Source organism: Triplophysa rosa, linkage group LG25, assembly GCF_024868665.1.
Source record: "Triplophysa rosa linkage group LG25, Trosa_1v2, whole genome shotgun sequence".
Classification (NCBI taxonomy): Eukaryota; Metazoa; Chordata; class Actinopteri; order Cypriniformes; family Nemacheilidae; genus Triplophysa; species Triplophysa rosa.
In genome coordinates this window covers 15,253,421-15,279,781 of record NC_079914.1, presented here as the reverse complement: position 1 = coordinate 15,279,781, position 26,361 = coordinate 15,253,421, and the positions used below count along the sequence as shown (strand labels likewise).

At 38.0% G+C, this 26,361-nt stretch overlaps 2 protein-coding genes across 8 annotated transcripts in view; both read left to right on the top strand.

Annotated features, from left to right (window-relative positions):
- The window catches only part of LOC130548463 (uncharacterized), a 97,036-nt gene that overhangs the window by 69,010 nt on the left and 1,665 nt on the right, over window positions 1-26,361 (top strand). For 3 of the 6 annotated variants that reach the window (XM_057325246.1, XM_057325247.1, XM_057325249.1), the window contains 2 exons: window positions 831-1,154; window positions 21,616-21,939. In XM_057325246.1, the coding sequence (XP_057181229.1) occupies window positions 831-1,154; window positions 21,616-21,939 (648 nt within the window). Of the gene's footprint in view, window positions 1-830; window positions 1,155-5,057; window positions 5,166-5,798; window positions 5,967-6,470; window positions 8,378-21,615; window positions 21,940-26,361 lie in introns of those variants that run through there. The other 3 variants (XM_057325251.1, XM_057325250.1, XM_057325248.1) reach the window with 3 other exon arrangements.
- Window positions 10,094-12,635, top strand: LOC130548465 (uncharacterized). 2 transcript variants are annotated; one of them, XM_057325254.1, is made up of 7 exons: window positions 10,094-10,332; window positions 11,074-11,134; window positions 11,422-11,472; window positions 11,546-11,590; window positions 11,669-11,733; window positions 11,915-12,059; window positions 12,222-12,635. In XM_057325254.1, the coding sequence occupies exons 1-7, from the start codon at window positions 10,109-10,111 to the stop codon at window positions 12,510-12,512; spliced, it is 882 nt and encodes a 293-aa protein (XP_057181237.1). In that variant the 5' UTR covers window positions 10,094-10,108; the 3' UTR covers window positions 12,513-12,635. The 2 variants fall into 2 exon arrangements, with proteins under 2 accessions (XP_057181237.1, XP_057181238.1); XM_057325255.1 differs by lacking the exon at window positions 11,546-11,590 and having other exon boundaries at window positions 12,222-12,634.

The following is a 26,361-nucleotide window of genomic DNA, read 5'->3' as shown; positions in this document are numbered from 1 at the left end:
ATTCGTTTGTTAAGTAGTCGTTGATAGTCATAATAGGTTACACCACAACATTTAGTTTGGCTAAAAGTTTTTATTTAAACATTCGTTAGATGTTATGCGCGCGTGCGCAAATTGTTTAGTATGATTTCTTGCCTGTTATATACAGGATGAATGGAGCGTCCCATGCGCAGCTTGCGCCCACATGTGCTTTCATAGCGACACAGCGTGCACAGCACTGCTGCCTGTTTACATACAGTACAAATGCGAGTTTGTATGACGTTATTTTAAATACGTTTATGAGCGTATAAAAGCATGGATTATTTAATTAGATTTCTTTTATCCGCATTTCTCTGTTCTCTTTCTGTAGCGCGGGTCATAGACAGATTCAGTGTATGTTGCTGTGAGAGGAGAAGGTTCACACAGTTCAAGAGAGAGTGATTGACAGCGTGATCGATTGTTTCCGCCCAACAATAGAATATATACAGTTTTAGGTATGACATGATGTGTTTATTGAGCTTTAGTTCATTTAACTTTTCTTTACTACAACCTTTTGATGTCGAATCTCACTATTATATTTTATATTTACAAAAATACTGTAGGTATATTTTAGGAGCTGTTTGATTTGGGGTAAGTTTTACTTTTTGATAATATTTGTTTTTCTGAGGGTCTAGACTACATGAAGCTACTATCACTTGACACAAAAAACAGCGGTGGAAGGCCCTATGGATATATCGTCATTTTTATCGTTATCTCAACAAATACCAGGAATTATTGTGATAGAGTTTTAGGGCCGTATCGCCCATCCCTAGTGACAGCCCTAATTTTTGTAACACTTTCTGGTTGTTCTGCAGGTTTGTCTCCTGAAGTGAAGATAGTGAAAGAGAGAGATTCTGTCACTCTACACATTGATGTTACTGATGAACAGAGAAATGACCAGATACACTGGAAGATCAAACACAACAAGTCTCCTGTAGCTGAAATCATTACAGTGAATGGAACGATCTCAACACATTTGATTGAAGAGAGATTCAGAGACAGACTGAAGCTGGATGATCAGACTGGATCTCTCACCATCACACACATGAAGAATGAAGACTCTGGACCGTATGAAGCAGACGTCACCATCGGCAGCATCACACACACTATACACAAGACATTCAGTGTCACTGACTCAGGTGAGGAGATCTCTTCAGTATAATTAAAGTCTTTTCAGAACAGTTTAAGATTGGAAGTAATTAGTGATGCTTTTGAAAAAGCTCACTATTACTATTCAAACATACTTATAATAATTATTCTTGTTCCACATTTTTTGGGGCTTGCTACTTGTCCCGCAGCTTTTGACGTAGACCCATGAATGAATACATCAAATCAACGGGCCTATTCGGGAATGGTGTGCTATGACTTTATAAGCGATCGGGTGGGGGCGAAAAACCACCCGAAAAATCCCATTGACTTAACATTGCGCCCAACTCTGACAGGTCGTAGCTCCGAGCGAGGATATCGTAGAAACATGAGGATAATACATGATTTGAAGAGGTTATCAGGCTCTATAAGAACATCATTCACAATGGAGTGTAAAATTGCACCCCTGGGGTGTAAGAGCCACCCCAAATTTCCCATTGACAGGAAACATGCCCATATAAGGCGTAAAACTGTCCCGTGTTGAATATCTTTGCACTACAACCACTTAGAGACAAGGGGGTGGGCTCATTTTACTCAGGCAACCAATCAGTGTCACATGATCATCATGAAGCTATTAAGCCACGCCCATAGCAACCATTTACAGCAACCTAGCAACCGTTCCCATAGACTCCCATTATAAAAAGTCCAGATGGATATCTTTGCAACACAGTGTCGTAGAGACAAGGGGGTGGGCTCATTTGACTCAGGCAACCAATCGGTATCCAAGGAACTTCTTTAAGATATGAAGCCACGCCCATAGCAACAAAACATATCAGCCTAGCAACCATGTAGCAATACCTATATCTCTGCATAGGAACATCGTAGAGACACGGGGGTGGATCGTTTCACTCATAGGTTAGAGTATTATCAATTACAGATGCCAAGCCACGCCCATAGCAACCAAACAGGTTAGCCTAGCAACCGTTTAGCAAAACCTATATCTCTGCATAGGAACATCGTAGAGACACGGGGGTTGGTTCGTTTCACTCATAGCCTAGTGTATCATCAACTGACATATACTAGGCCACGCCCATAGCAACCAAACAGGTTAGCCTAGCAACCGTTTAGCAAAACCTATATCTCTGCATAGGAACATCGTAGAGACACGGGGGGTGGATCGTTTCACTCATAGGTTAGAGTATTATCAATTACAGATGCCAAGCCACGCCCATAGCAACCAAACAGGTTAGCCTTGCAACCATTTAGCAACACTTATATCTCTGCATCAGAACATCGCAGAGACACAGGGGTTGGTTCGTTTCACTCATAGCTTAGAGTATTATCAAGTGCAGATGCCAAGCCACGCCCATGGCAACCAAACATATTAGCCTAGCAACCGTTTAGCAATATGTATATCTCTGCATAAGAACATCGTATAGAAATGGGGGTTGGTTAGATTCATTCGTGGCTTAATGTGTTATCAACTTAGTGCCCAGTTCAGCAGTTTGCCACGAAAGCATCACTCACATTTTCTTCAGAAAATGTACCTATCTAGTATTAAAGATGCAGTCAATCTGTATTTGTTTCACTGAAAGCTTTTCACAGTCCTGGCGCCGGTTGCATCAACTGCTTGGACTAGTCTTGGAAGTTAGTCATCTAATAAGTTAAAAATTAACTTCTTTAATTCAGTTACATAAAAATGAAGATTGGTCTAATTGAAATATGAAAAGTTAGACTGATTATTCCTAACTAATTGTTAGTCAGTGAGACAAGTTCTTGAGACACAGTCTTAAAGGGATACTTAACCCCAAAATGAAAATTCTGTCATCATTTACTCACCCTCAGATTGCTCCAAACCTGTGTACAATTCTTTGTTCTGCTGAACACACAGAAAGATATCTGGAAGAATGTCAGATCTCATTCCCCATTGACTCCCATATTATTTATTTTCCCTACTATGGCAGTAAATGGTGGATGAGATCTGACATTCTTCCAAATTGCTTCCTGTGTGTTCAGCTGAACAAAGAAATGTATACAGGTTTGGAGCAATCTAGAGTAAATGGTGACAGAATTTTCATTTTTGGGTGAAGTATCACTTTAACTCTGCGGCTAAGTTTATGCAACTGAACCCTGGTCAAAATGATTGGCACCCGGAGTAAAAACTTAATCTTCATGGTGGAAATAAATCTGCATTGTTTATTCGATTGATCCCACACACACTTGCATATGTGGTTTACGAGGACTGTACAAACTTCGTTCTATTCCCAAACCATGTGGCATGTTTGGATTTTTAAAAAATCATTATTTTGTATGTTTTTTAAGCGATTTAGGAAGTGTCCTCGTAAATCATGTTTACCTTGTTCACATTATACACATTTGTGTCCTTATAAACCATATATAGGAGTACACACACACACATTTAAATGGCTCTTCAGCTCATTTTTTTGTTTGACTGATTAATGTTAATTTTAGTAGTGAACTGTGACTTTTGAACTTTGATCCTCTGACCCTCCACTTAAAGACCGTTGACATGTTTACAGTAAGAATTAGGGATGCACCAATATGCAAATTTTGGCCGATAACGATAACCGATCATTCTTGAACATTGTAAGCCGATAACTAGGGATGTAACGATTCACTCAGCTCACAATGCGATGCGAGTCACGATTCTGATCTCACGATGCGATTTATTCATGATTTACTCACGATTTATTTTTAAAAAATGAGTTGAAACAAATTAGAAATGAACAACGTCCCTTGCATTATTTCTTAAATGCTTCACGTTTCTTTGTATAATAAAATAATGTTTTATTTCAAATAACAAAACTAAACTGCAATTTTATAACAAATTAATAATAGAAAAAGTCTCTTTAATATAAACAAACTAATACTGTATGTGCTTTTCTTGGATTTTTTTGCATTTAAGAAATATCAGCATCCACGTTTAGGTTTGCAGTGAAAATAGCGGCCCCTGCTGTTCAAAAAATGTATTGCGATTCAGTTCAAGCCTCAACCGATTTGAATCCTCACTCATTATAACCGATTTTCAACCGGCTCGCGGTGAATCGTTACAGCCCTACCGATAACCGATATATTGGCCGATATACAGCATCTAAATCTTCATATAACATTTTCCGAGCCTGAAAATTATTTTTTGCCCCTGAAAATCATGTACCAAGCCCACTTTACACTAATTAAAGATTCTTTAACTTTTAAACCTTTCTGGTATAATGTTTATTTCATAAACTAATTAAAGATGTTCTTCCAGAGCAACCCAGAAAGGTGTTGTCAATAGCCACAAGTCTAACAGGTCTCAAGACAGCAGTCGGCTTCAACATTATGCTTTTGTTCCTTACACAATCATAAATATCTACATCCAACATCAAAAATGTTTTGCTAATAGCAGTAAGTGAACGATCATGACAGAAAGACAGTACTGTACTGGATTTTAACTGTGAGCAGTGTGCAGCTGAAGTGGCTCAACAAGTGGAAATGATATATAATTTATCGGCTGTAATATATTTTATAATCGGCCGATACGATAACATTAAAAATGACCATTTATCGGCCGATACCGATATGGACGATAATTTATCGTGCATCCCTAGTAAGAATGATAAAGTGTCTGCTTGTGTGTAAAGTCCTGATAATTCATATACACACAAAAACACCTGATGTGAACACACAGTAATCCATGACATCAACACAATCATTCTGAACATCATTCACTTATTACACCTGAAATATTATTTTTTAGATATAGTTTTCTTGCTGTTTGATTCACTTATAGATCATGTAAACATTGATTGTTTTAATCAAATCTAACTATGAATTCTGATGTTTATGATCAGACTGATGAATTCTTTATTAATACGAATATCTCCCTCTCTGTCATTATACAGAAGTGAGTGAAGGATTCATTAATGATGATGATGAATATGTTTTATCCTCCACAGGTCTGTCTCCAGGTGTGATAGCAGGAATATGTGTTTCTCTTCTCCTCCTGGTTATTGCTGCTGTTGTTGGTGTTGTGATCTACCGTCGCCGCAAAATGAGACATGAAGGTAAGAATCATGTACAGCTGATACAACAAGTATCAGTATTGTGCCGCAGTAGAGATTGAATTGATACGTGTTTGTTTATATTCGGGCTACAAATGTTTTGTGCTTTTTGTGTTCATGTTGGTTTTGTTTGAATTTGATCAGATATCAGTATTTTACTGATTTATACTGAAGAAAAGCTCTGTTAATTCATTTAATGAATTCTTGACTCTCTAACCATTAGACCACGACTGCCCTTATCGAAATGTGACCTCTGCATTTAACCCATCCAGAGAGTAGTGAACACACGTACCCCCGGAGCAGTGGGCATCTATCACTGCAGCGCCCGGGGAGCAAGTAGGGGTAAGGCGCCTTGCTCAAGGGCACCTCAGTCGTTACCCGCCTGCCCTGGGAATCGAACCGGACTCATGACCAGAAGGTTGCCGGTTCGATTCCCAGGGCCGGCGGGTAACAACTGAGGTGCCCTTGAGCAAGGCGCCTTACCCCTACTTGCTCCCCGGGCGCTGCAGTGATAGCTGCCCACTGCTCCGGGTGTATGTGTGTTCACTACTCTCTGGATGGGTTAAATGCAGAGGTCACATTTCGATAAGGGCAGTCGTGGTCTAATGGTTAGAGAGTCGGACTCATGACCAGAAGGTTGCCGGTTCGATCCTCAGGGCCGGCGGGTAACGACTGAGGTGTCCTTGAGCAAGGCACCTTACCCCTACTTGCTCCCCGGGCGCTGCAGTGATAGCTGCCCACTGCTCCGGGGGTACGTGTGGTCACTACTCTCTGGATGGGTTAAATGCAGAGGTCACATTTCGGGTATGGGTCACCATACTTGACAAATAATTGAATTATATATATATTATATATTTAAACGTTCAATTATGCATAATTACGTCATAGTTATTGTGTTAAAGGGATAGTTTACTTTTAAATGAAAATTGTCATCATTTACTCACCCTCTTGTCATTTTAAACCTGTATGGTTTTATTTCATCTGCAGAACACAAAAAAGGATATTTTTAACGAAAACAGCTGGTCCCCATCGACTTGCATTGGTTTTGTGTCCATACACTCAATGGGGACCATCGGTTTTCTTTTACCAACGTTCTTCAAAATGTCTTCTTTTGCGTTCTGCTGAAGAAAGAAAGTCATACAAGTTTGAAATTGACAAGAGGGTGAGTAAATAAGATAGTTTTCATTTTGGGGTGAACTATCCCTTTATAACACATTTAAAAGCATTCAGCTGAATTCTGCAGATTTTTTCAAACATTTAGCACAGAATTAACAAAACGGAACGATAAGTTGTCTGTGTTTCTTACAGGTTCCAAGACACTAAAGATGGACCATTTGAGGTATTGAGATTCCATTTGAATATGTGTGTGTGTATTTTGAGACTCTCTTGGCAGCGCTGTCCCTCCCACTAGAGTTGTCATCCTGTTTAGCCAATCAGATTTAACCTTACCATTCAACCAATCATAAACACGGAGAGCATTTCGCTCCATATTAACGCAGATCTCTTGCTCTCTTGACATGGCCAAACCTCAACGCGATGGCAGAAGATGAGTTGGTCAAAGCTGAAGCGCTCACTGCTCTTCTGGGAGTCACCGTGAAACTGCAGTCAGAGGTTTTAGATTCAGACGAAGCTGTTAAATTGGACGTTAAAGATCTGCCGATGATGGCTCTTCTTGGTGAAGACACCTGGAAAAAAGAAAACACAAGCTGTTCTCTGAGAAAAGTATTATATGTGATTCCAGATTAATTCTTCAACCCAAAGTATGACTTTGACTTCACTCACAAGTCTGACTCTGATTCTGACTGCACGCGCGGGGAAGAGCCGTATGCGCGTCCGTACGGGTGGAAGCGTTTCGCACTGAAGGTTCGCGATAAGTACCCGGATGGGAACGCTTGGCTGGGAACACGTGGATGCAGGAACAACTCTGCTCCTGGTGAGTGGCCGGTGTCCTACCATGGAACCGTTTTGGAAGGAGCTGAGGGCATAGTCAAAACCCACTACAAGGCCGGCAAAGCTAAAGTTTACGGAAGAGGAATTTATTCAACTCCAGACATAGAAGTGGCAGACAGTTACGCTCGAAGTAACGCTCTAATAAACGCTCGAAGTAACGCTCTAACAAAGCAATTTACATCTAAAAGAAATAGCAAGACTTACGAAGTCATCATGCAGAATAGAATCAACCCCGAGAAGCGGACGATCACCAATAAGAAGGACTATTGGTTGGTTTCCATCCCTGAGGGGACATCTGCTGAGAAAGAGAAAGAAATAGTGGAGAGCTCCATCCGCCCTTATGGACTTCTGCTTAAAGAGGTGTTGAAGGGCAATTAAAAAATGAAGCATTTCAATCAAATATAAGCTGTTCGGGGATACATACATTTTTATGACTTGACTTAAAAGAATTTTGAGATATTTTCTGTCATTTTTATCTTTTCATTGATTCGCTGTTTGTTTATTATGTTTAAAGATGTGTAGTCAAAAGTAGCCTTAAGTCTGTTCTTTAAAATGTGTGTGTAGCCTGCTTAAACATGACGACTACAATGAAACATTTGTCATAAACATCCGTTTTAGCCTCCAAAGGGTCACCAGTAATTAACAATAGGCCTATGTTGAAATTAAAGTCATCTATGTAATGTAAATACATTCACAATTTAAAATAGGCCTACAGAAACAGCAGTAGGGCTAACATGGTGGTTTTTCTATTACAGTATTACGTTTTTTATTATTGATTAAGTTTTCTATTACAGTATTGACTTTTTCTATTTACTGATTGAGTTTTTATATGAAACAATGCATTTAAACTAGTTATAGGTCTCACACACTATGACACAGAAAAGGCTATGAGTCTCATAGCAAAAAGACCATGATCTCATGGGTCAAAGGTTACAGGCCAGGTTGAACATCAAGCAGTACCATGAGGCATCTGCATCGCACGCAAACGTAAAAGGTTTCGCCACAGTTAAAAGTTGACGTAAGAAGCTGAATATTTAACTGTGGAAAGTCAAAAGAGGATGGACTAACAAAATAAGGGGTGTCATGTACCTGATTGGGAGAAGGTGATGTCAGGTAAAACATGATTGGGTTAAACTGATTACAACTTGAGAACAGTGTATAAAAGATGGAGTCAGAAGTGTATTTGTTGGGCATCTACAGAAGAACTCTGTGTGTCTCACTTTGATTGGTCGAGCAAATAAAGTTTAAACTCTTGGCATCTGGAACCCTTGTCTCTGAGATTTCTTTCTGCGATGGAAGGCCGATTCGCCACAACACTAACAAAAGAAATCTGTCATATTCGTATATACATTGTGCCCTATTCTTACATCAAAGTTGCTGTTGCGGAGCGTAAGGCAAATTATACCACTGCGAACCGAATATTGTGTGCTCACAACTCCTATGGGGGTAGTTTGGGGTGCAGTGCCTTGAGTAACCACTAGAGTGTAGTGTTGTGCCGTGAATTAAAACTGTATTTGCCATTTGTCCTGGTGAAGTCATACAAAGCTGTTGGTTGTTGAACTTGATGCATATATCTTAGTTTTCTACTTATCTAAACAATGTTTCAATAAATGTGATATCTTTTTCTAAAGATTCTGGTTTACTTTGTATCCGTCGTTCTCCTTAAGTGTAACTCCGATTCGGTAGGTGGCGCTGTAAAAACCAATTAGGGTCCTAGAAGTGCGGTCCTGAGAGTGCAGCCTCCGATATTGCAATCGGATAATATTGCAATATTTTGCAGTTTAAGAAACTGCTGTTAATTTACAGCCATCTGTCAACAGTAATCTACTGTTGTACTGTATGCAATGCATTGTGGGCTGTGTTAACCCCTTCAGACCCTGCTTCAATAAAAATGGACATTATGTCTTTTTTGGTTTAGACCAATAAAACTGCATGTTTCTATCATTTTAATAATACCTCACAGATTTTTTACCAGTTAATGGTAACCTCATTGTCTTGCCCCTTTTTTTTTTTTTTTTTTTTTTTTTTTTTTTTTAAAAATTCTAAAGATATTTTAGAGTTGTACAACACAGGATTTTATTTATTTAATGTCCATCCCAGTGGACATGCAGTCTTAAAAATTATAAAATGGCAGACATTTTTGCACTCCAGCTCATTACACACGATTGGCATTTCACAAACATTGATCCCTTGATTACCAAGCACAAGCATAAATATGATCAAATCAGCCATCAAGTATACGCAGAAACCCAACAGGCACAATCAGACATATAGGGCCTATAGGCTACACATGTGGTACACAGACTGAAATACTGCAAAAAATATGTTTTTTCTATTTACTTATTGTATTACTCAGTCCTACAATAAATATGTATTTTTTAGCTTTTTTTTTACTTTGACTTCTATCACACTGTTTAGGTTTAAATTATAATTCACATGGTTAAAACATGCAATTTTATGTTGCTTCAGTTGGGGTTTACAGTGTTGTGGACTTGAAAAAAAAAACATACAAAATCGTGAAAGTTACCACCAATCCTATTTTTTACATTTGTTTCTAAATTAAAGAACAGTTAATGTCAACTGAATATTTTTGCATATCCTTTTAGCACAGGAACATATCAGGGTAAATAACAGTACAATGCAGTATTTTTCTGGAGCATGAGAATTAGTTTTGTGAAAGTTCGTGATTGTTTCGTCAGTTCAGTAAGTTCACAATTCTTTAGCGTCCCGAATCATTTTCAGTCAGCTACTTTTGGCCAGGTGGAGTTTTCCCACAAATGTCCGACTTTTCGAGGAGGTCCTGGCTGCAGGATTCAGTACGGGGCGGTGCTACATATGGGGGCGGAGCCCCACGTGGAGCTCCGCTCCCTACGCGTCTCATTGGTTAGTGGTTGGGGTAATATTAAGGGTGGGTCTATGTGTCGTCTCGCCCTATCCTCGCCTTATTGGTTAAACACAAGTAATGACGTCGATTCCTCAGATGCGTCACTTCCGCTATGTCTAGTAGTGATGGCGAGATGAAGCCTCATGAAGCATTGTGGCTACCCGATCCGTCCCGGAAACACGATTTGTTCCGCGCATGCGCGAAACTGACGTCACTTCCTGTTATCGCCGACGTTTTACGACAGTCTTCTCGACCTGGGACCAGCTCGGAATCTGGCAGGGGTGCATTTCTCGGCATTACACCTGTTCCGGGCGTCTTCGAATTTTATCATCAAAGGTAATTAAATTGCGTTAAGCGATTTTATAATTAAAAGGAGAACTGACAATCTGTTACAACCTGGGTCATGTGCTTAATTTTCAAAGTTATGTTTAAAATATCGAGCTACATTAACTGTACTTGTTAAATTCCCGTGTAGAATAAGAAAACTATAGAACCCTTCACAGAGATGCTAATGGTTTACATTAAAATACTACTATGAACCATTAGCTTTTACCATTAAAACCATTACAAATTTCTTTCTTTGTAGTGTGATTTGTGCATTATTTTATATATTAATTATAAAATCAATTTATATATAAAATTGGTTAAATTTATGTGATGTTTTTATTGACCTTTATGGAGTTTAATTTTAGTCAGATATCAGATAATATGATATTTCTTTTAACTGCAACTTTTTCATGCTTTTTTTTCTTCTTCAAACAGGCGACAGACTCTTCTACACCGGCCCAATTAAACAGTACATGCTGCTAGTTGTCCTGTCCGAGGAAGACAACCTGATGGTTTTGGAGATAAGACTTACAGAACCATATTTAGGTTTAGACTTAAGATTATTTACTGGCCTTGTTCCAGGCATGTTATTTGGTTACAGTTTCCAAAAGGAGCCTCGTTCTCAGGCTTCAAGTTTGTATAGAGCCTCGTTCACAGGCTTCAAGTTCATCAAAGAGCCTAGTTCTCAGGCTGCACACCTGATAATATAATTGCACGTTATGTAATTTTGTGTTCTCTTTGGAATCCCAGACACATTGCAAGCTTCATTGACCCAGGATCCTGGACTGAAAAAACAGGAAGAGACCTTGAGGTATGTTTTAAATGATGGAATTGTGTCAAGCAAATGTATGTATATAACTAAACATGTTTATTACACTGTGCTCTGGAATACTTGATTCTGATTGGCCAGTTGCAACATTCCAAGGTTTGATATTCCCAGATAACAAGCACACAAAACTAATAACACATGGTAACCCAGTCTTTATCACACTGTCAGGCTTTATTCTGCGATAACAACCTGCTGCCTGTACATCATCCCTTACCTAAAAATTGCAGTTGTTTTTTAAACTAACTGTGGATGCTCTTTTCTTTTTCCAGATTTTTCCTCAACAGTCCAGTGGGGATTCTTGTGGTGTCTACATGCTGATGGTAAGAATGTTTAATTTATCAAAGCTGTTAGATAATAAAACCAAAGTCTTACAGTGTTATTTGTGTTTCACAGTATGCTCTCAGCATCTGCACAACATGTCCGTTAACATTCACAGAGGTAAGCTGGATTTTCACACAAGTATGTCATTGAACTACTGGTATGTGTGCATTTTTTTTGTGTGTTTGTGTGTTTTAGGAGGAGGTGCCATTGATTCGCCAGTGGTGGTGCATTAACCTCATGGAAAGATTTTGCCTAGAAGGGTATGATAGATTCTACAGATATAATTTCAGTATCTTGGCTGTATTAAGTTAGCTAAAGCTATTACATAGAGTTCATATACATTTACATATATTNTACAGATATAATTTCAGTATCTTGGCTGTATTAAGTTAGCTAAAGCTATTACATAGAGTTCATATACATTTACATATATTTTCAAAGGCATGGACAGAGGTTTGCATACTGGACCGAAGAAGCATCCCAACTCCTTCAGGGGATCGTTGAGCCTGTGTTTAGGGTGTCGAAATTCACCACCACCAAACTGTCACCCAGCAGAAGAGTTGTGGATGACAAGGACATTGATAAGGTTAATGATTATACAGTAGTGGTTATACATGAAGCATTTGCATGATTGCTGAATTAATAGTATAACTGTTGTGCCATTTTACTATGTAAGGAATAAATGACTATAGGCCATTTAATTAGTCAACCAATTAGAATGAAGCATAAACTTCATTTACTTCAATAGGTGCAGCAGCCAACCATTGTCCGAGACCTAAATACAGCGTGGTACTGGGTACAGAATCACAGACACTTATTCCGTGGGGAGGTGACAGAGCCTGCCTTTTTGCAGATGCACAGGGGTGATCAACAAAATGCCACCAAGAACCTCTTGGGGGGTCAATTCTCTGAGGCGAAGGATGCCTTTTTGTTTATATTTCATTACCAAGAAGACATGGAAACATTTTTGTCGTACTGTGTTGATGACCAAGGCCTAAAGGTCAATGCTATGTTCTACAAAGAGAAATGTAGTGTGTGAGTGTGAGTGAGTGAGTGTGCGTGAAAGAGAGAGCGTGAGAGAGAGTGTGCATGTGCGTGCGTGTGTGTGCGTGAGTGAGTGAGCGAGCGAGCGTGTGTGAGGAATGGAACAAATGTATAAATAAATTGAAAGAATATATATATAACTGTATTCTGTGTGTTTCTTAAATGCAGTTAAATATCTAGAACAGTTGTGTAGAACCTATCTTTAGAAAATGAATAGAAAGAAAACACATCTGTATGAACATCTGTATTTTCCAAATTGTGTCTAGCAAATTTAAACAATTCAGTTTAATTTGACCATTTACAATGAAGTTAATTTGTGCCACATATTAACCAAATTTTAACCGAAATGGATCGGGTAGTTATTTTTTATGACCACCTTAAAACAAACATGCATTATAATTCAGCAACAATTTAACAAGCCAGGAAATATCTCAAAGCATTGTAAGAAACAAATTAAGAAAAAAGAAACTTATACAGATATAATAAATACATTTATTAATAAATGTAATAAAATATATATATATTAAACTCCGAGTGTAAAACAACAGCAGTAACGGTATGGCACTCACTAAATCCTTGGTGTTTCGAGTCAGACGTGATCACCCAAACGTGTTTTTTCGTCAATTTTAACAATCATAGGTAGTTTAGATGGTTAGAGTAAGGTTAGGGTTAGGGTAAAGGTTTCGTAAGACTTGAAACACCAAAGATTTAGTCAAAACCAACAAGCCACGCCCACGGATCTGACTCGAAACACCAACGATTAAGTGCGTGCCGTAACGGTATAGCCTACATACCCAAAACTGCCCTAAAGTGTTTCAATTTATTTCAGACAGGAAGTGACGTCAGTTTCGCGCATGCGCGGAACAAATCGTGTTTCCGGGACGGATCGGGTAGCCACAAGCATTGAAGCTTTTCAGCCAAGTGGTTCACAAAAGGGTTCATTTCTCGAGGCTTCATTTGCTCACAACACCATCTGGTGGCCAAAGAGTGTAAAACAAGCAGATACATTACAGATGTGCCAGATGTGGTCTGTGATACACTGTATTTTGCGCCAGTTAAGGCAGAAATAACGGTGAAGGAAAAAAATAATTTCCACATAGACTAATCTATTTATATGAATATAATGTGTATTTTCTGGTGGTATATAATATAATTATTGTATAACATAACTGTGTAATTAACTTATTGGCTTGAAACTAATGTTAGCTGACTACATGTCAGCTAACTCCCATTTTATTGAACTGTGTGTCAGCCAATTTCTGTTAAAGTATCAATAGACGGTTAGGTTGGGGTTAGTGGAATAAGTTGAGTTATAAAGTTGAGTAGTCAGTAGAATGTCTGCTGGGTGAGAATCAGTGAAGTGTTGGAAAATATTGAGCAGACCGGCTAATCCGTCTCTGGGTCAAAACCACCAAGGCTACTATTTAAAAAGACATTTATGAGTACTGTTTATTCATATCACATATTTATGCATAACAGCTACTGTGTACGAAAATCAACAGCAACAGTTTGTTCCTCAAATTTATGCATTTAAAATTCATCACACTGACAGTTTAAAATAGCATGTGCAATTCTGCGAAAGGGTACAGGACCTGTGACTGAAGTGTGATATCAAAATCTCAAGATTTCTTTTCTGAGAAACTTATGCTATCGCTTCGCTTGCTAAAGCTGAAAAAATAGCATTGCTTGCACGATCAGAGCATGAGCATTGCGTTTACATTCCTGCATCTGGTATACACTTTTATCCAAAAAGACTTGTCATTTATAGTACAAGTATAAAGTATACATTTTATCACAATGTGTGTTTTTGGGAAACTAATCCATGACCTTTCAACAGAATGTTGTGCATGTGTCTTTGATTATCAATCTTAATATTTTGCGTTCACCGAGAGCTCACAGCACAAACTGTTTAATTTAACGCAATCTTTATTTTTATGCATTAGGATTGATTAGGTATGCACCGAATGTTCGGCAACTGAAAATATTCAGCCGAAAATAGCAAAAACATGATGTGTGATATGATCAAGCAGCTATGGCAAGCCGATGGTGTCACAATTACACTATAGATTAAACACATTTATATCCGAACGCCGTTTGAAACAGTATTTGAGCCACAAAAAAACCCAGAAAAGCGCGCCTTTTGCGTCGCTGTCATGCCATATGACGCCGGTTTGGTTGCACAGAACGCTTGTTATTTACGGCGTTTTGCTTGTCCTATAACGAGCCCCGCCCACTGGTTTCCACAGCCAGTAAAAATGAAGTGTTCTCACCCAGTCACTATTGAACTGAGCCAGTCCAGACCAATTTACCACTGATCATGTAGGAATGCCTTTGAATTGACAGGATATTATTATGTGTGCAGCGTTACAGTTCCCTGTACTAAACAACTCGCCAAAGTATGTTCTGTGCGTCCCGTCCACGAGTACACCTGAGTGAACGGTCAGCTTTTGTGGGCGGAGTTTGGAGGAGAGACGTGAACTGAAATGGTTGTCACTCAGAATTGCTTGCGTTGACGATTTTTTTCTTTAAATCATTTTGCAGTGTAGCCTATAATAATAAGACAGTTTTCGTTTAATCATATTTTTATCTTATAATGTTGAATGACACTTTTAAAAAAAATTTGGTTTTGTTGTAGGCTTACAGAGTACAGTACATTCTTTCAGCAGTCAGTCATAGGCCTAATATGGGCTCTTCAAGAAGGGAGAGGGCTCAATGTTTTGTTTTAATTTAGCCTACTTTTTTTGTTCAATTTTATTTTAAGTTATATTGTATTATATTGAAAATCAAGACAAAATATAAAAAGCACATTTTGACCATTCGGTTTGTGCAATAGTGAAAAAAATGGCTAAATAAATAGAAGAAATGCGAAAAGCCATGTTTGGTTTTCGGCCAAGTGTTTCATTTTTATCCGGCTTTGGCAAAGAATTTTCATTTCGGTGCATCCCTATTATTGATGCATTCAGTGCTTTATTAAAGATGTTTTTGTGCAGAGTGGAAAATGTTATCCTCTGACATGCACACATATGGTCATCAACCACAAACAGACGAACACATCTCATGTTCATCAGTAGAACAAAACCACATTTCTCTCCACATCAGGTTTGACTTTTACCCCAGGAATAAAGGTGTTGGAGTGACGCACGCATTTAGTGACAAAATTACATGTACAAATACTGTGTGTTTGCTTCAGGAGATTTTGAAACCACAATGACTCTTTGGTCACTCTCATTTTTTAATTTATATTTTTGATCACTCTTTATAATAATGTTATACAGTTCTATCTTGATGTTTAAACGGCTGTCTATTAACAATCTCATAGTGAATTGTTAACATGCACTTGCATTTGTGGCAATTAACATGTGTTTTATGCTTGTGAATGTGATGGTGATGATAACAGATTAATCTTGGAATGAACACAGACATTTCATACATAATAAAACATATACTTTATATAATATTATGCACATACGCTGTTCAGACTCACAAATAAATCTGATCAGTTATAGCAGAAGTTGAAAATAATCACACATCTGATTCTTCATATCAGAAGAGTTTCACAGAGAGTTTGATTATTGTCTCATGACACCGGCATACACCACATCATCCTCCACTACAGCTCTCTGAACGGCTTCTACAACAATAATAGACACACCAGACATTAATACTCTTACTTGATCTGTTTCTTTACAAATGATCATTTAGTATTATTATAGTAGCATTAGTTTCCACTTGCCTTCCTGATGTGTGTTTGTGTGTTTCCTGCAGATGCAGATGATCAGAAGTGCAGTTACAATCATCACAGATCCAACAACACAACAGATCACAACGATATGATTAAAGGGATCTGTAATGAATAAATACTGTCTGATCTCAAATCAGAATGAATGCTAAAAAAACACTTAAATCACACGTGAGTCACCTGAACACTTGTGACAGACATGAGTGATGTTGTGTGTGGTTTGTGATGGGATTGTTGATGACACATCTGTATGTGTTTGTATCCTGATATGTGTACGAGGTCTCTTGTTTTCCATTGATGGTCATGTGATAAAGAGATCCAGTCTGATCGTCCACCTGCAGTCTGTCTCTGAACATCCCATCATGAACATCATCATGTACTGTGACTTTATTGGCTTCTCTGTTGACTCGAGCTATTCGAGTCTCTTGAGTTCCAAAACTCCACAGTATCAGATCATCTGTGTGTGTGTCAGCGGTATTAATGTGTATGCACTTCCTGATGAAACACATGACACTAGCGTAAGCCTCGATGTCGTCATTCTTCATACGTGTGTCTTATTTCACATTTTGCAAATTGCATTTCAATTTTTAAATAGCTACCAATATGTTCCCATACACCCGGGGCAAGCAACACGTTTACTTTTTTACTCTGACAACATCGGTACTTCTCAGTTCTTATTTGTGCATCCTTGTTTTTTCCTTGCGCGTTAGCTCCAGCCCTACAGGTGGCCTTGGCATCATGTTGACCAGTTTGGTGAAAATCTCCAGAATCCTTAGGAGGAGTATTTAAACGTTCACCACATACAATACTTTATATACAAAATAAAAGACTTCCTGTTTGATGGAGCCTTAAGTTAGTCACGGATCCAAACAATTCACAGTGAAAAACACAAGGCATGCCCCCTATATTTTCTCAATCAGACATTCCAATGTGCACACATTTACATCCAGAATAGGCTAACAGTCGTATATTGGCTTTTGATTGGGTTCAGGATAAGGTTGGGAAAGCATATGTTTAGGATTAGGGTCAACAGTTGACAGATATGCAGAGCATGTGTCCTATTGTGTGACAGCAGATATTTAGGGAAAAACTCTTAATAATATGCAAATAGTTGAGAGAGATTTATTTTCATTGTTAGACACAAATTTTCATAAAGTGTAATTTTTTTAAAGGGGTCATAGGACACGGCTAAAACAAATATTATCGTTTGTTTAAAATCTATAATGTGTCTACACGATTTAACGTTCAAAAACGCTGTATTTTCCACATACCGTGCATGTTTGTATCTCCTCTTTGCCCCGCCTCTTTGAAACACGCTGATTTTTGACAAAGCTCATAGCTCTGAAAATCGAGGTGTGCTATGATTGGCCAGTTCACCAGTGCGTAGTGATTGGTCGAATACTGCAAGCGTGTGAGGGAAACGCCTCTTACCATATTTGCAACATCAGGTTCCTCTTCAATTGTACTGACAGGTCGTCCACCTTACTTGAGTATACATTTGGGCGGTCTTAGTCAAATCATACCACGAACTGACGTAGATTTGTGGGGGTGTGGTTACACGAGGCGTTTCAGGCAGGTCTGGGTGAGCATTCGCTTTTACATAGAATGACTCTTTTGTTCCCACACTTTCATTTCTGCAATTTTACGTGTCTAATACATGCATGAGCAACTTATAACACATCAAAGACACAGAAAAACACGTGTTCGCGCCATATGACCCCTTTAACATAAAATTATAGATAACATTATTTGTGTCCCCATGAGCATACATTTTTTAATCCTTCGTTGGCACACCACAGGACAACAAGACCTTACATACAGTACACTTACATTTTGTTTCAAAAACTTACTGACGAACATCGACTAAGTTGACTTTTAATACAAGACATGTGACATGATGTTGCTCTGGTCTCAATCGCTGGATTTTAAAGGAAAAAACTGTTGTGCATTTTAAAATAAAACAAAGACACTAATATATTTTAATATATGTCAGTGCAAGTTGTGTTCAGTTATAAGACAGAGCAAACATGCATTTAAGTCCGGGACTAGACTTCAGTCATGTCTGGGTCACCACCCCAAATAAGACACAAGTGTTTGACTGTTTGTGAAGCTTCTTTAAAGTGACATGTATTCATGTGTATTGTGAGGAATCTTTACAAATAAGATGACTTTATATGCAATGTAACCGTGTGCTCTTTAAACGCAAATAAAATAGTTATAATGCAGTTGCTCCAATCCAAACAACAGATTGTGAGGTTCGATATCAACAATGGAGATGTGAGAACCAATAAGACTGTTAAACTGGAAGTGGGACACGCATGCTCAGTGCTCACAGACCGGCGTTGATCTCACCAGCCGTAGACTTTCTGTACATGACGTTACAACACTTTCAGATCATCTCATCAAACGTGCGAAACTATTTCAGACCTCTGAGCTGTTGAAGATGTTTCTTGTGTTTGTTTATCTCTGGTTGTACTTCTGCCGTCTACAGGGTAAGTCATAAACATGTTTTATTATTTAAGGGTGAAGTTAATTCAGTGTAATTACGGCCTCATTATTACAACTCATTAGATCTGATCTTGTATGCTTCTATTGTATGTCTAGTTTAGTAAAATCTTGTTTTTAGGTCTGTGACCTCACATTTCTTTGTTCTGATGAACACAGAGAGAAAGATATTTGGAAGAATGCTTATAACCAAACAGATCTTAACCCCCATTGACCCCCATTATCCCATAGTAGGAAAAATACTTTATCAATGTTTTGTTCTGTTGAACACAAAATAAGATATTTTGAAGAATGTAAGACAGCAAACCGTTTCATTTTTCCTACTATGGGAGTCATTAGCCGCCGTTTCACTACGAGCCAGAAGTGGGTGTGCTCGTGCGTGCCAGGGCCAGTTGCGTTTCCACAGTCACTTCAGGGGGTTTGATCGCGCCGATCGTGCTTACTCAGGGACACTTTATTATTAAACGCCTGTTATCCATTTTAAAAATACTTATTTTGGTGCCTCGTCTTTCACGAAGCGGACATTCAAAGAAATAAACAAACAGCCACGTCTGTTTTCTCCGTCATTTTTGTAATGACGCAATTGCGATCCAGCTTCTCTCCTGTCTGACTAAACTTCCTTCTTCTCGCTTGATTAGGCGGGTTTGCATGACCTTTGGTCCAGAGAGGCGTGTTTAGGGCGGGGTTTTAGAGCAGCGCTGCCGTGCTACTGGCCTGACAGCGGAGATGCAACTTGCTACTGGCTCGGCCCGGCTCGATGAAAGTCCTTGCTCGCCCTGGCCGGACTGATGGGTTACAAGCATTCGTCCAAATATCTTTCTCCGTGTTCAACCAATGAAAAAGAGTTGTAAACAGATTTGGAACAACTAGAGAGTAATTCATGACAGAATTTAAATGTTTGGGTGAACTGTCCCTTTAAATAACTGAAATAACAAACCGAGGCACTAACAATGCAACAAAATACTGTTGAAATTCCAGTTACTTTATCCTCAAAAGATTAAAAAACAGTAACATTTTATGATGGCGTTGAATTTGTTAACATCAGTAAATCGTTGCCTTAGAATCATATGGGTCTATCTGACATTTTTGTCAAAATTGAACTATTCACATAGCCTATTGATATTCTGTGACAATTTATTTACATTATGTGATGTTTTTTCTTCACATTGTACATTCTGGGACTGTTTTTCTATCTATCGATTCATGCATCCTTCCATTTATCTTTTCTAATCTTATATACAAAGTCTAACGGAAAGCAAAAACTTTGAAGCTTGTTATCTTAAAACTGCTCAGAATGCAAATGGAACCTTATTATTCCAAGGCGACAAACTGCATTAGGAAACATTAACTAACAATAAACAAACCTTCTATATCATTTATTAATATTAGTTTGTTAACTTCAACATTTATTGATATATTAAAATAATTAAGTGGTATCTGTTGACGGTATTTAAGGCATAGAGAACTAACATTAACAGGGATCAATAAATGCTGAAAACTATATTGCTCTTTGCTAACCAAAAGAAAATATTTCTGATATAAAAATCTTACGATCTAGTTTGCAAAGGTAGAAAGCCAAATGTCATTGCAACTGTCAAAAACTACTGCTAAGTTTCTTAGACTAAACTAAATGAACTCAAGATCTTTAATATGTGTGAACACATCTGTGTGTCTTCAGGTGTGTTTACAGATGAGGTGAAGTCAGTGTCAGTGATGGAGGGACATTCTGTGACTCTAGACTGTAGCAGAAAACATTTACTGGTCAAGACTCAGAGATGAAAGATCTCAACTGAATCTTTTACAGACACACAGTGTTTGATCTCTCGCTGTTTGTGTCTGCAGGTGTGTTTGGTGATGAAGATGAGAGAGTGTCAGTGAATGATGGAGATTCTGTGACTCTACACAATCATCTTACTGACATACAGAGAGCTGATGTGATAATGTGGAGGTTTAATGGCTCTCGCATAGCTAAAATCTACAGAGAGGTCAACAGTGATCCAGTTTATGAGCCTGATGAGAGATTTACTGACAGACTGAAGATGAACCCTCAGACTGCAGATCTCACCATCACACACATCACATCTCAACACACTGGACTTTATCAACTAGAGATCATCAGCGGACCGACAGAAAGAAAGTTTCAAACATTCAGTGTCAGTGAGTATCACAAGCTTTATTTTAGTAATGATTTTATTAACATAATCATTCAACATCCTGAACAATGACAGTGTGAAATAACAGACATTTGTGCTGTTAATGTTGTTGTGTGATGGTCAAACGGTCAAACATTCTGTGGTGAAATGATCACATACAGTTAACTCAAGATATATGAAATCTGTCATGTCAACATCCTCCTGTGACCCACAACATCATATTTATGAATGAAACAGTTTTATTGGATGAGTATTGTAAGTTATAGTTTTGTGTGTATCTGTTCAGGGCTCTAGACTCATTTCTCCCACTGGTCGCACTGGTGTGACTCACTTTCTCAGTCGCTCGCACCCGTTTCTATAGTAATCATAATGACCTTGACCATACCATAATGAACTTCTTTCATGTTATATTTATTTGGAAATGAAATGATCTGACACAAATATAACCTGTCACTCTTCACAATCCTCCTTTGTTGTCCTCTTTTGATTGACAGCTCAGTGGGCGGTTCTTCACAGCTGTCATGTGAACATCACAGTGAACATGAGTCTAAATGCTGTGTTTGCATTGTTTGACGTCCTTTAAATCGGCTTCTTTGAGTGTTTGTGTATCTGTATTGATTCAGTGTTGACCGCTTGTGTCTGACTCACATGACACTGTTTTACTAACTCTTTCTCTTTTCCTCTTTCTGGTTGTTCTGCAGGTTTGTCTCCTGAAGTGAAGATAGTGAAAGAGAGAGATTCTGTCACTCTACACATTGATGTTACTGATGAACAGAGAAATGACCAGATACACTGGAAGATCAAACACAACAAGTCTCCTGTAGCTGAAATCATTACAGTGAATGGAAAGATCTCAACACATTTGATTGAAGAGAGATTCAGAGACAGACTGAAGCTGGATGATCAGACTGGATCTCTCACCATCACACACATGAAGAATGAAGACTCTGGACCGTATGAAGCAGACGTCACCATCGGCAGTAACACACACACTATACACAAGACATTCAGTGTCACTGACTCAGGTGAGGAGATCTCTTCAGTATAATTAAAGTCTTTTCAGAACAGTTTCGTCTCACTTTACATTAAAGCATTGTGCAAAGACAATATTTCTAAAAAGTTCATTTCAATAAATCTGTTTCAGGATGTTCTTATGGAGAAAAGGGCCTTGCGAGACAAAGGCTCAGTCAAAAATCACCAGGGGACCAAAATACAATCACAAAAACATATTTCCCATCAACTCTTGTACAGTTAAATAGCGCCCTCTTGTGTCCGTAATGACATCTATAGATTGAAAAGTCTGAAAACACAGAACACTGTTCTTATATGAATTGATAATTAGGGGAAACGGAGTGTTATATCATCGCTCTGGTGTTTTATTTGGGAGTCTGTGATTGGATGCAGGGCATCTCATTTCAGTTCAGTTCGATCTTTATGGAAGTTTCCAGCCTCTCAGTTGGGATGCAGTGAGCTGTGATGTCATGTAGAAAGAAACACAAACTGACAAAACATCTACGAAAGTTCAGTATTTTCAATTCAGACGCATTATCCTCTTTTATTCCTCAGACTGTGGATGCTGTTGTAATGGTCCTGAACCTGTGATCCGATTGGCCATCTCTGCTGTGGTGGGCGTGGCTACTGTCGCAGTTCTGCTGTATGACGTCAGATGTAGAAAAGTTCAGACTTCACCATCAGATCATCGCTGATATTGGACACAGTCACATCTACTGTAACTTACACGTGTATCTTTGAGTCTGTACACGAGCAACATTCACCACTTTATAATGCCAAAGTTTAGCTTTTCATATAACTTTTGACTTTATTATACAACATTCGTCTATGAGCTCATAACTTGGATTGCAAATGTTAATGATTATTGTATGTTTGTCTTGTTATAGTGTTTGTGTAGTAATCTGTTCATCTATGACTGCAATAAAAACAAAGTTATATATTTCATGTCTACTGTAACAAGTATTGTGTGGTAACCATGACAAATCTGATTATATTTACACAGTTAGGATGTAGTAAACAAAATGACGTCATTCAGTAATTCATTCTCAAGTCTATGTCATATATGGTTCATATTTGTCTTTTTTTCTTTGTTTAATTACATTTATAAAAATGCTGTTTTTTCTTAAAAAATAAAATGTACTAACGATAAAAGAAGATTATTATATACTATTATATGGGTAAAAAATCTTGTCTTAAAAATACAGTTTTAGCCATTTAATATACATTAAATCTTTAATACACATTTAAGGAAAATGTAGACTACCAGGAAAATTTGTTGTATATTTTTTTGTTCGGTTAAACACTACATTGTTTATATTCAGTAAATATAGTATCTGAGGTTTAAACAACACTTTTATTTACAAACATTGAAAATGGGTCCACAGACCAGAACACTTAATGGTTCTGTTAGATTTGTAGTAAACTGGTTATACAGTATAAATGATCATCAATACTACAACAAAACATGTCTCGAGCACTTCATTTCTAGATTTGTAAGTTCATTTTTGTTTGTCAGCAGCAGGTGTCGCTGTTTGTACATTTTAACTCATGATCACACAAACAGATTTCGCCTTTTTAAACCTACAATACTTTCAGAATTTCACGTAAACCCTGTTCATTTATCTTAAGAGGACTCATCGTGATAACTCATCAGTTATTCTTCATGGATGTATGTGTGTGTGTAGGTTTAGTTTAGTTTAGTTTAGTTTAGTTTAGTTTAGTTTAGTCTTTATTTTCTCGCTCGTTGAGTGTATTTGAGGCGGTGGCTGAGATCTCAAACACTGAAAACTTGAACAAACTCTTGAATCACTTGACTGATCATCTTTATTAACAACATGAACACGATCTGTTCACTCTTGATCATCTCTTTATTCATCAACGGTAAGTAACGACATTATACAGCACTCACTTTCCTATAAACCGAGTAAACTACATCAGACTTTATATTTAAGCAGAAAACATTTACTGGTCAAGACTCAGAGATGAAAGATCTCAACTGAATCTTTTACAGACACACAGTGTTTGATCTCTCGCTGTTTGTGTCTGCAGGTGTGTTTGGTGATGAAGATGAGAGAGTGTCAGTGAATGATGGAGATTCTGTGACTCTACACAATCATCTTACTGACATACAGAGAGCTGATGTGATAATGTGGAGGTTTAATGGCTCTCGCATAGCTAAAATCTACAGAGAGGTCAACAGTGATCCAGTTTATGAGCCTGATGAGAGATTTACTGACAGACTGAAGATGAACCCTCAGACTGCAGATCTCACCATCACACACATCACATCTCAACACACTGGACTTTATCAACTAGAGATCATCAGCGGACCGACAGAAAGAAAGTTTCAAACATTCAGTGTCAGTGAGTATCACAAGCTTTATTTTAGTAATGATTTTATTAACATAATCATTCAACATCCTGAACAATGACAGTGTGAAATAACAGACATTTGTGCTGTTAATGTTGTTGTGTGATGGTCAAACGGTCAAACATTCTGTGGTGAAATGATCACATACAGTTAACTCAAGATATATGAAATCTGTCATGTCAACATCCTCCTGTGACCCACAACATCATATTTATGAATGAAACAGTTTTATTGGATGAGTATTGTAAGTTATAGTTTTGTGTGTATCTGTTCAGGGCTCTAGACTCATTTCTCCCACTGGTCGCACTGGTGTGACTCACTTTCTCAGTCGCTCGCACCCGTTTCTATAGTAATCATAATGACCTTGACCATACCATAATGAACTTCTTTCATGTTATATTTATTTGGAAATGAAATGATCTGACACAAATATAACCTGTCACTCTTCACAATCCTCCTTTGTTGTCCTCTTTTGATTGACAGCTCAGTGGGCGGTTCTTCACAGCTGTCATGTGAACATCACAGTGAACATGAGTCTAAATGCTGTGTTTGCATTGTTTGACGTCCTTTAAATCGGCTTCTTTGAGTGTTTGTGTATCTGTATTGATTCAGTGTTGACCGCTTGTGTCTGACTCACATGACACTGTTTTACTAACTCTTTCTCTTTTCCTCTTTCTGGTTGTTCTGCAGGTTTGTCTCCTAAAGTGAAGATAGTGAAAGAGAGAGATTCTGTCACTCTACACATTGATGTTACTGATGAACAGAGAAATGACCAGATACACTGGAAGATCAAACACAACAAGTCTCCTGTAGCTGAAATCATTACAGTGAATGGAAAGATCTCAACACATTTGATTGACGAGAGATTCAGAGACAGACTGAAGCTGGATGATCAGACTGGATCTCTCACCATCACACACATGAAGAATGAAGACTCTGGACCGTATGAAGCAGACGTCACCATCGGACACACACACACTATACACAAGACATTCAGTGTCACTGACTCAGGTGAGGAGATCTCTTCAGTATAATTAAAGTCTTTTCAGAACAGTTTAGCTTCAAAGTAATATTAAAGATGCCGTCAATCAGTATTTGTTTCCTGGGGCCGGTTATATTAACTGCTTACACTAGTCTTAGAAGTTAGTCATCTAATAAGTGTTCTTAACTTCTTTAAGTCTGTTACATAAAAATGAAGATTGGTCTAATTGAAATATGAAAAGTTAGACTGATTATTCCTAACTAATTGCTAGTCAGTGAGACGAGTTCTTAAGACACGGTCTTAAAGTGATACTTCACCCAAAATGATATTCTGTCATCATTTACTCACCCTCAGATTGCTCCAAACCTGTGTACATTTCTTTGTTCTGCTGAACACACAAGAAGATATCTGGAAGAATGTCAGATCTCATCCCCCATTGACTCCCATAGTATTTATTTTCCCTACTATGGCAGTAAATGGTGGATGAGTTCTGACATTCTTCCAAATTTCTTCCTGTGTGTTCAGCTGAACAAAGACGTTTATACAGGTTTGGAGCAATCTAGAGTAAATGATGACAGAATTTTCATTTTTGGGTGAAGAATCACTTTAACTCTGTGGCTTAAGTTAATGCAACTGAACCCTGGTCAAAATGATTGGCACCCGGAGTAAAAACTTAATCTTCATGGTGGAAATAAATCTTTTGTGTGTCGTGTATATGACTCATGTGCTATGTTTAAAGTCTGCTGAAACCATATGACAGCATTGTGAGTAATTTTCACTTACAATCTTCTAATGAGCACATACATTTAAATGGCTCTTCAGCTCATTTTTTTGTCTGACTGATCAACGTTAATGTCAATGTGAAATGTGACTTGAACTTTGACCCTCTGACCCTTCACTTAAAGACCGTTGACATGTTTACAGTAAGAATGATAAAGTGTCTGTTTGTGTGTAATGTCCTGATCATTCATATATACACATGAACACCTGCTGTGAACACACAATAATCCATGACATCAACACAGTCATTCAGTTATTATACCTGATATATATTTTAAATATTGTTTTCTTACGGTTTGATTC

Coding starts and splice junctions, on each gene's coding strand:
- LOC130548465 (XM_057325254.1), top strand. CDS start 10,109: ATGTCTAGTAGTGATGGCGAGATGAAGCCTCATGAAGCATTGTGGCTA. Junction 11,135..11,421: donor AAACAGGAAGAGACCTTGAG/GTATGTTTTAAA, acceptor TTCTTTTTCCAG/ATTTTTCCTCAACAGTCCAG. Junction 11,591..11,668: donor GTCCGTTAACATTCACAGAG/GTAAGCTGGATT, acceptor TGTGTGTTTTAG/GAGGAGGTGCCATTGATTCG.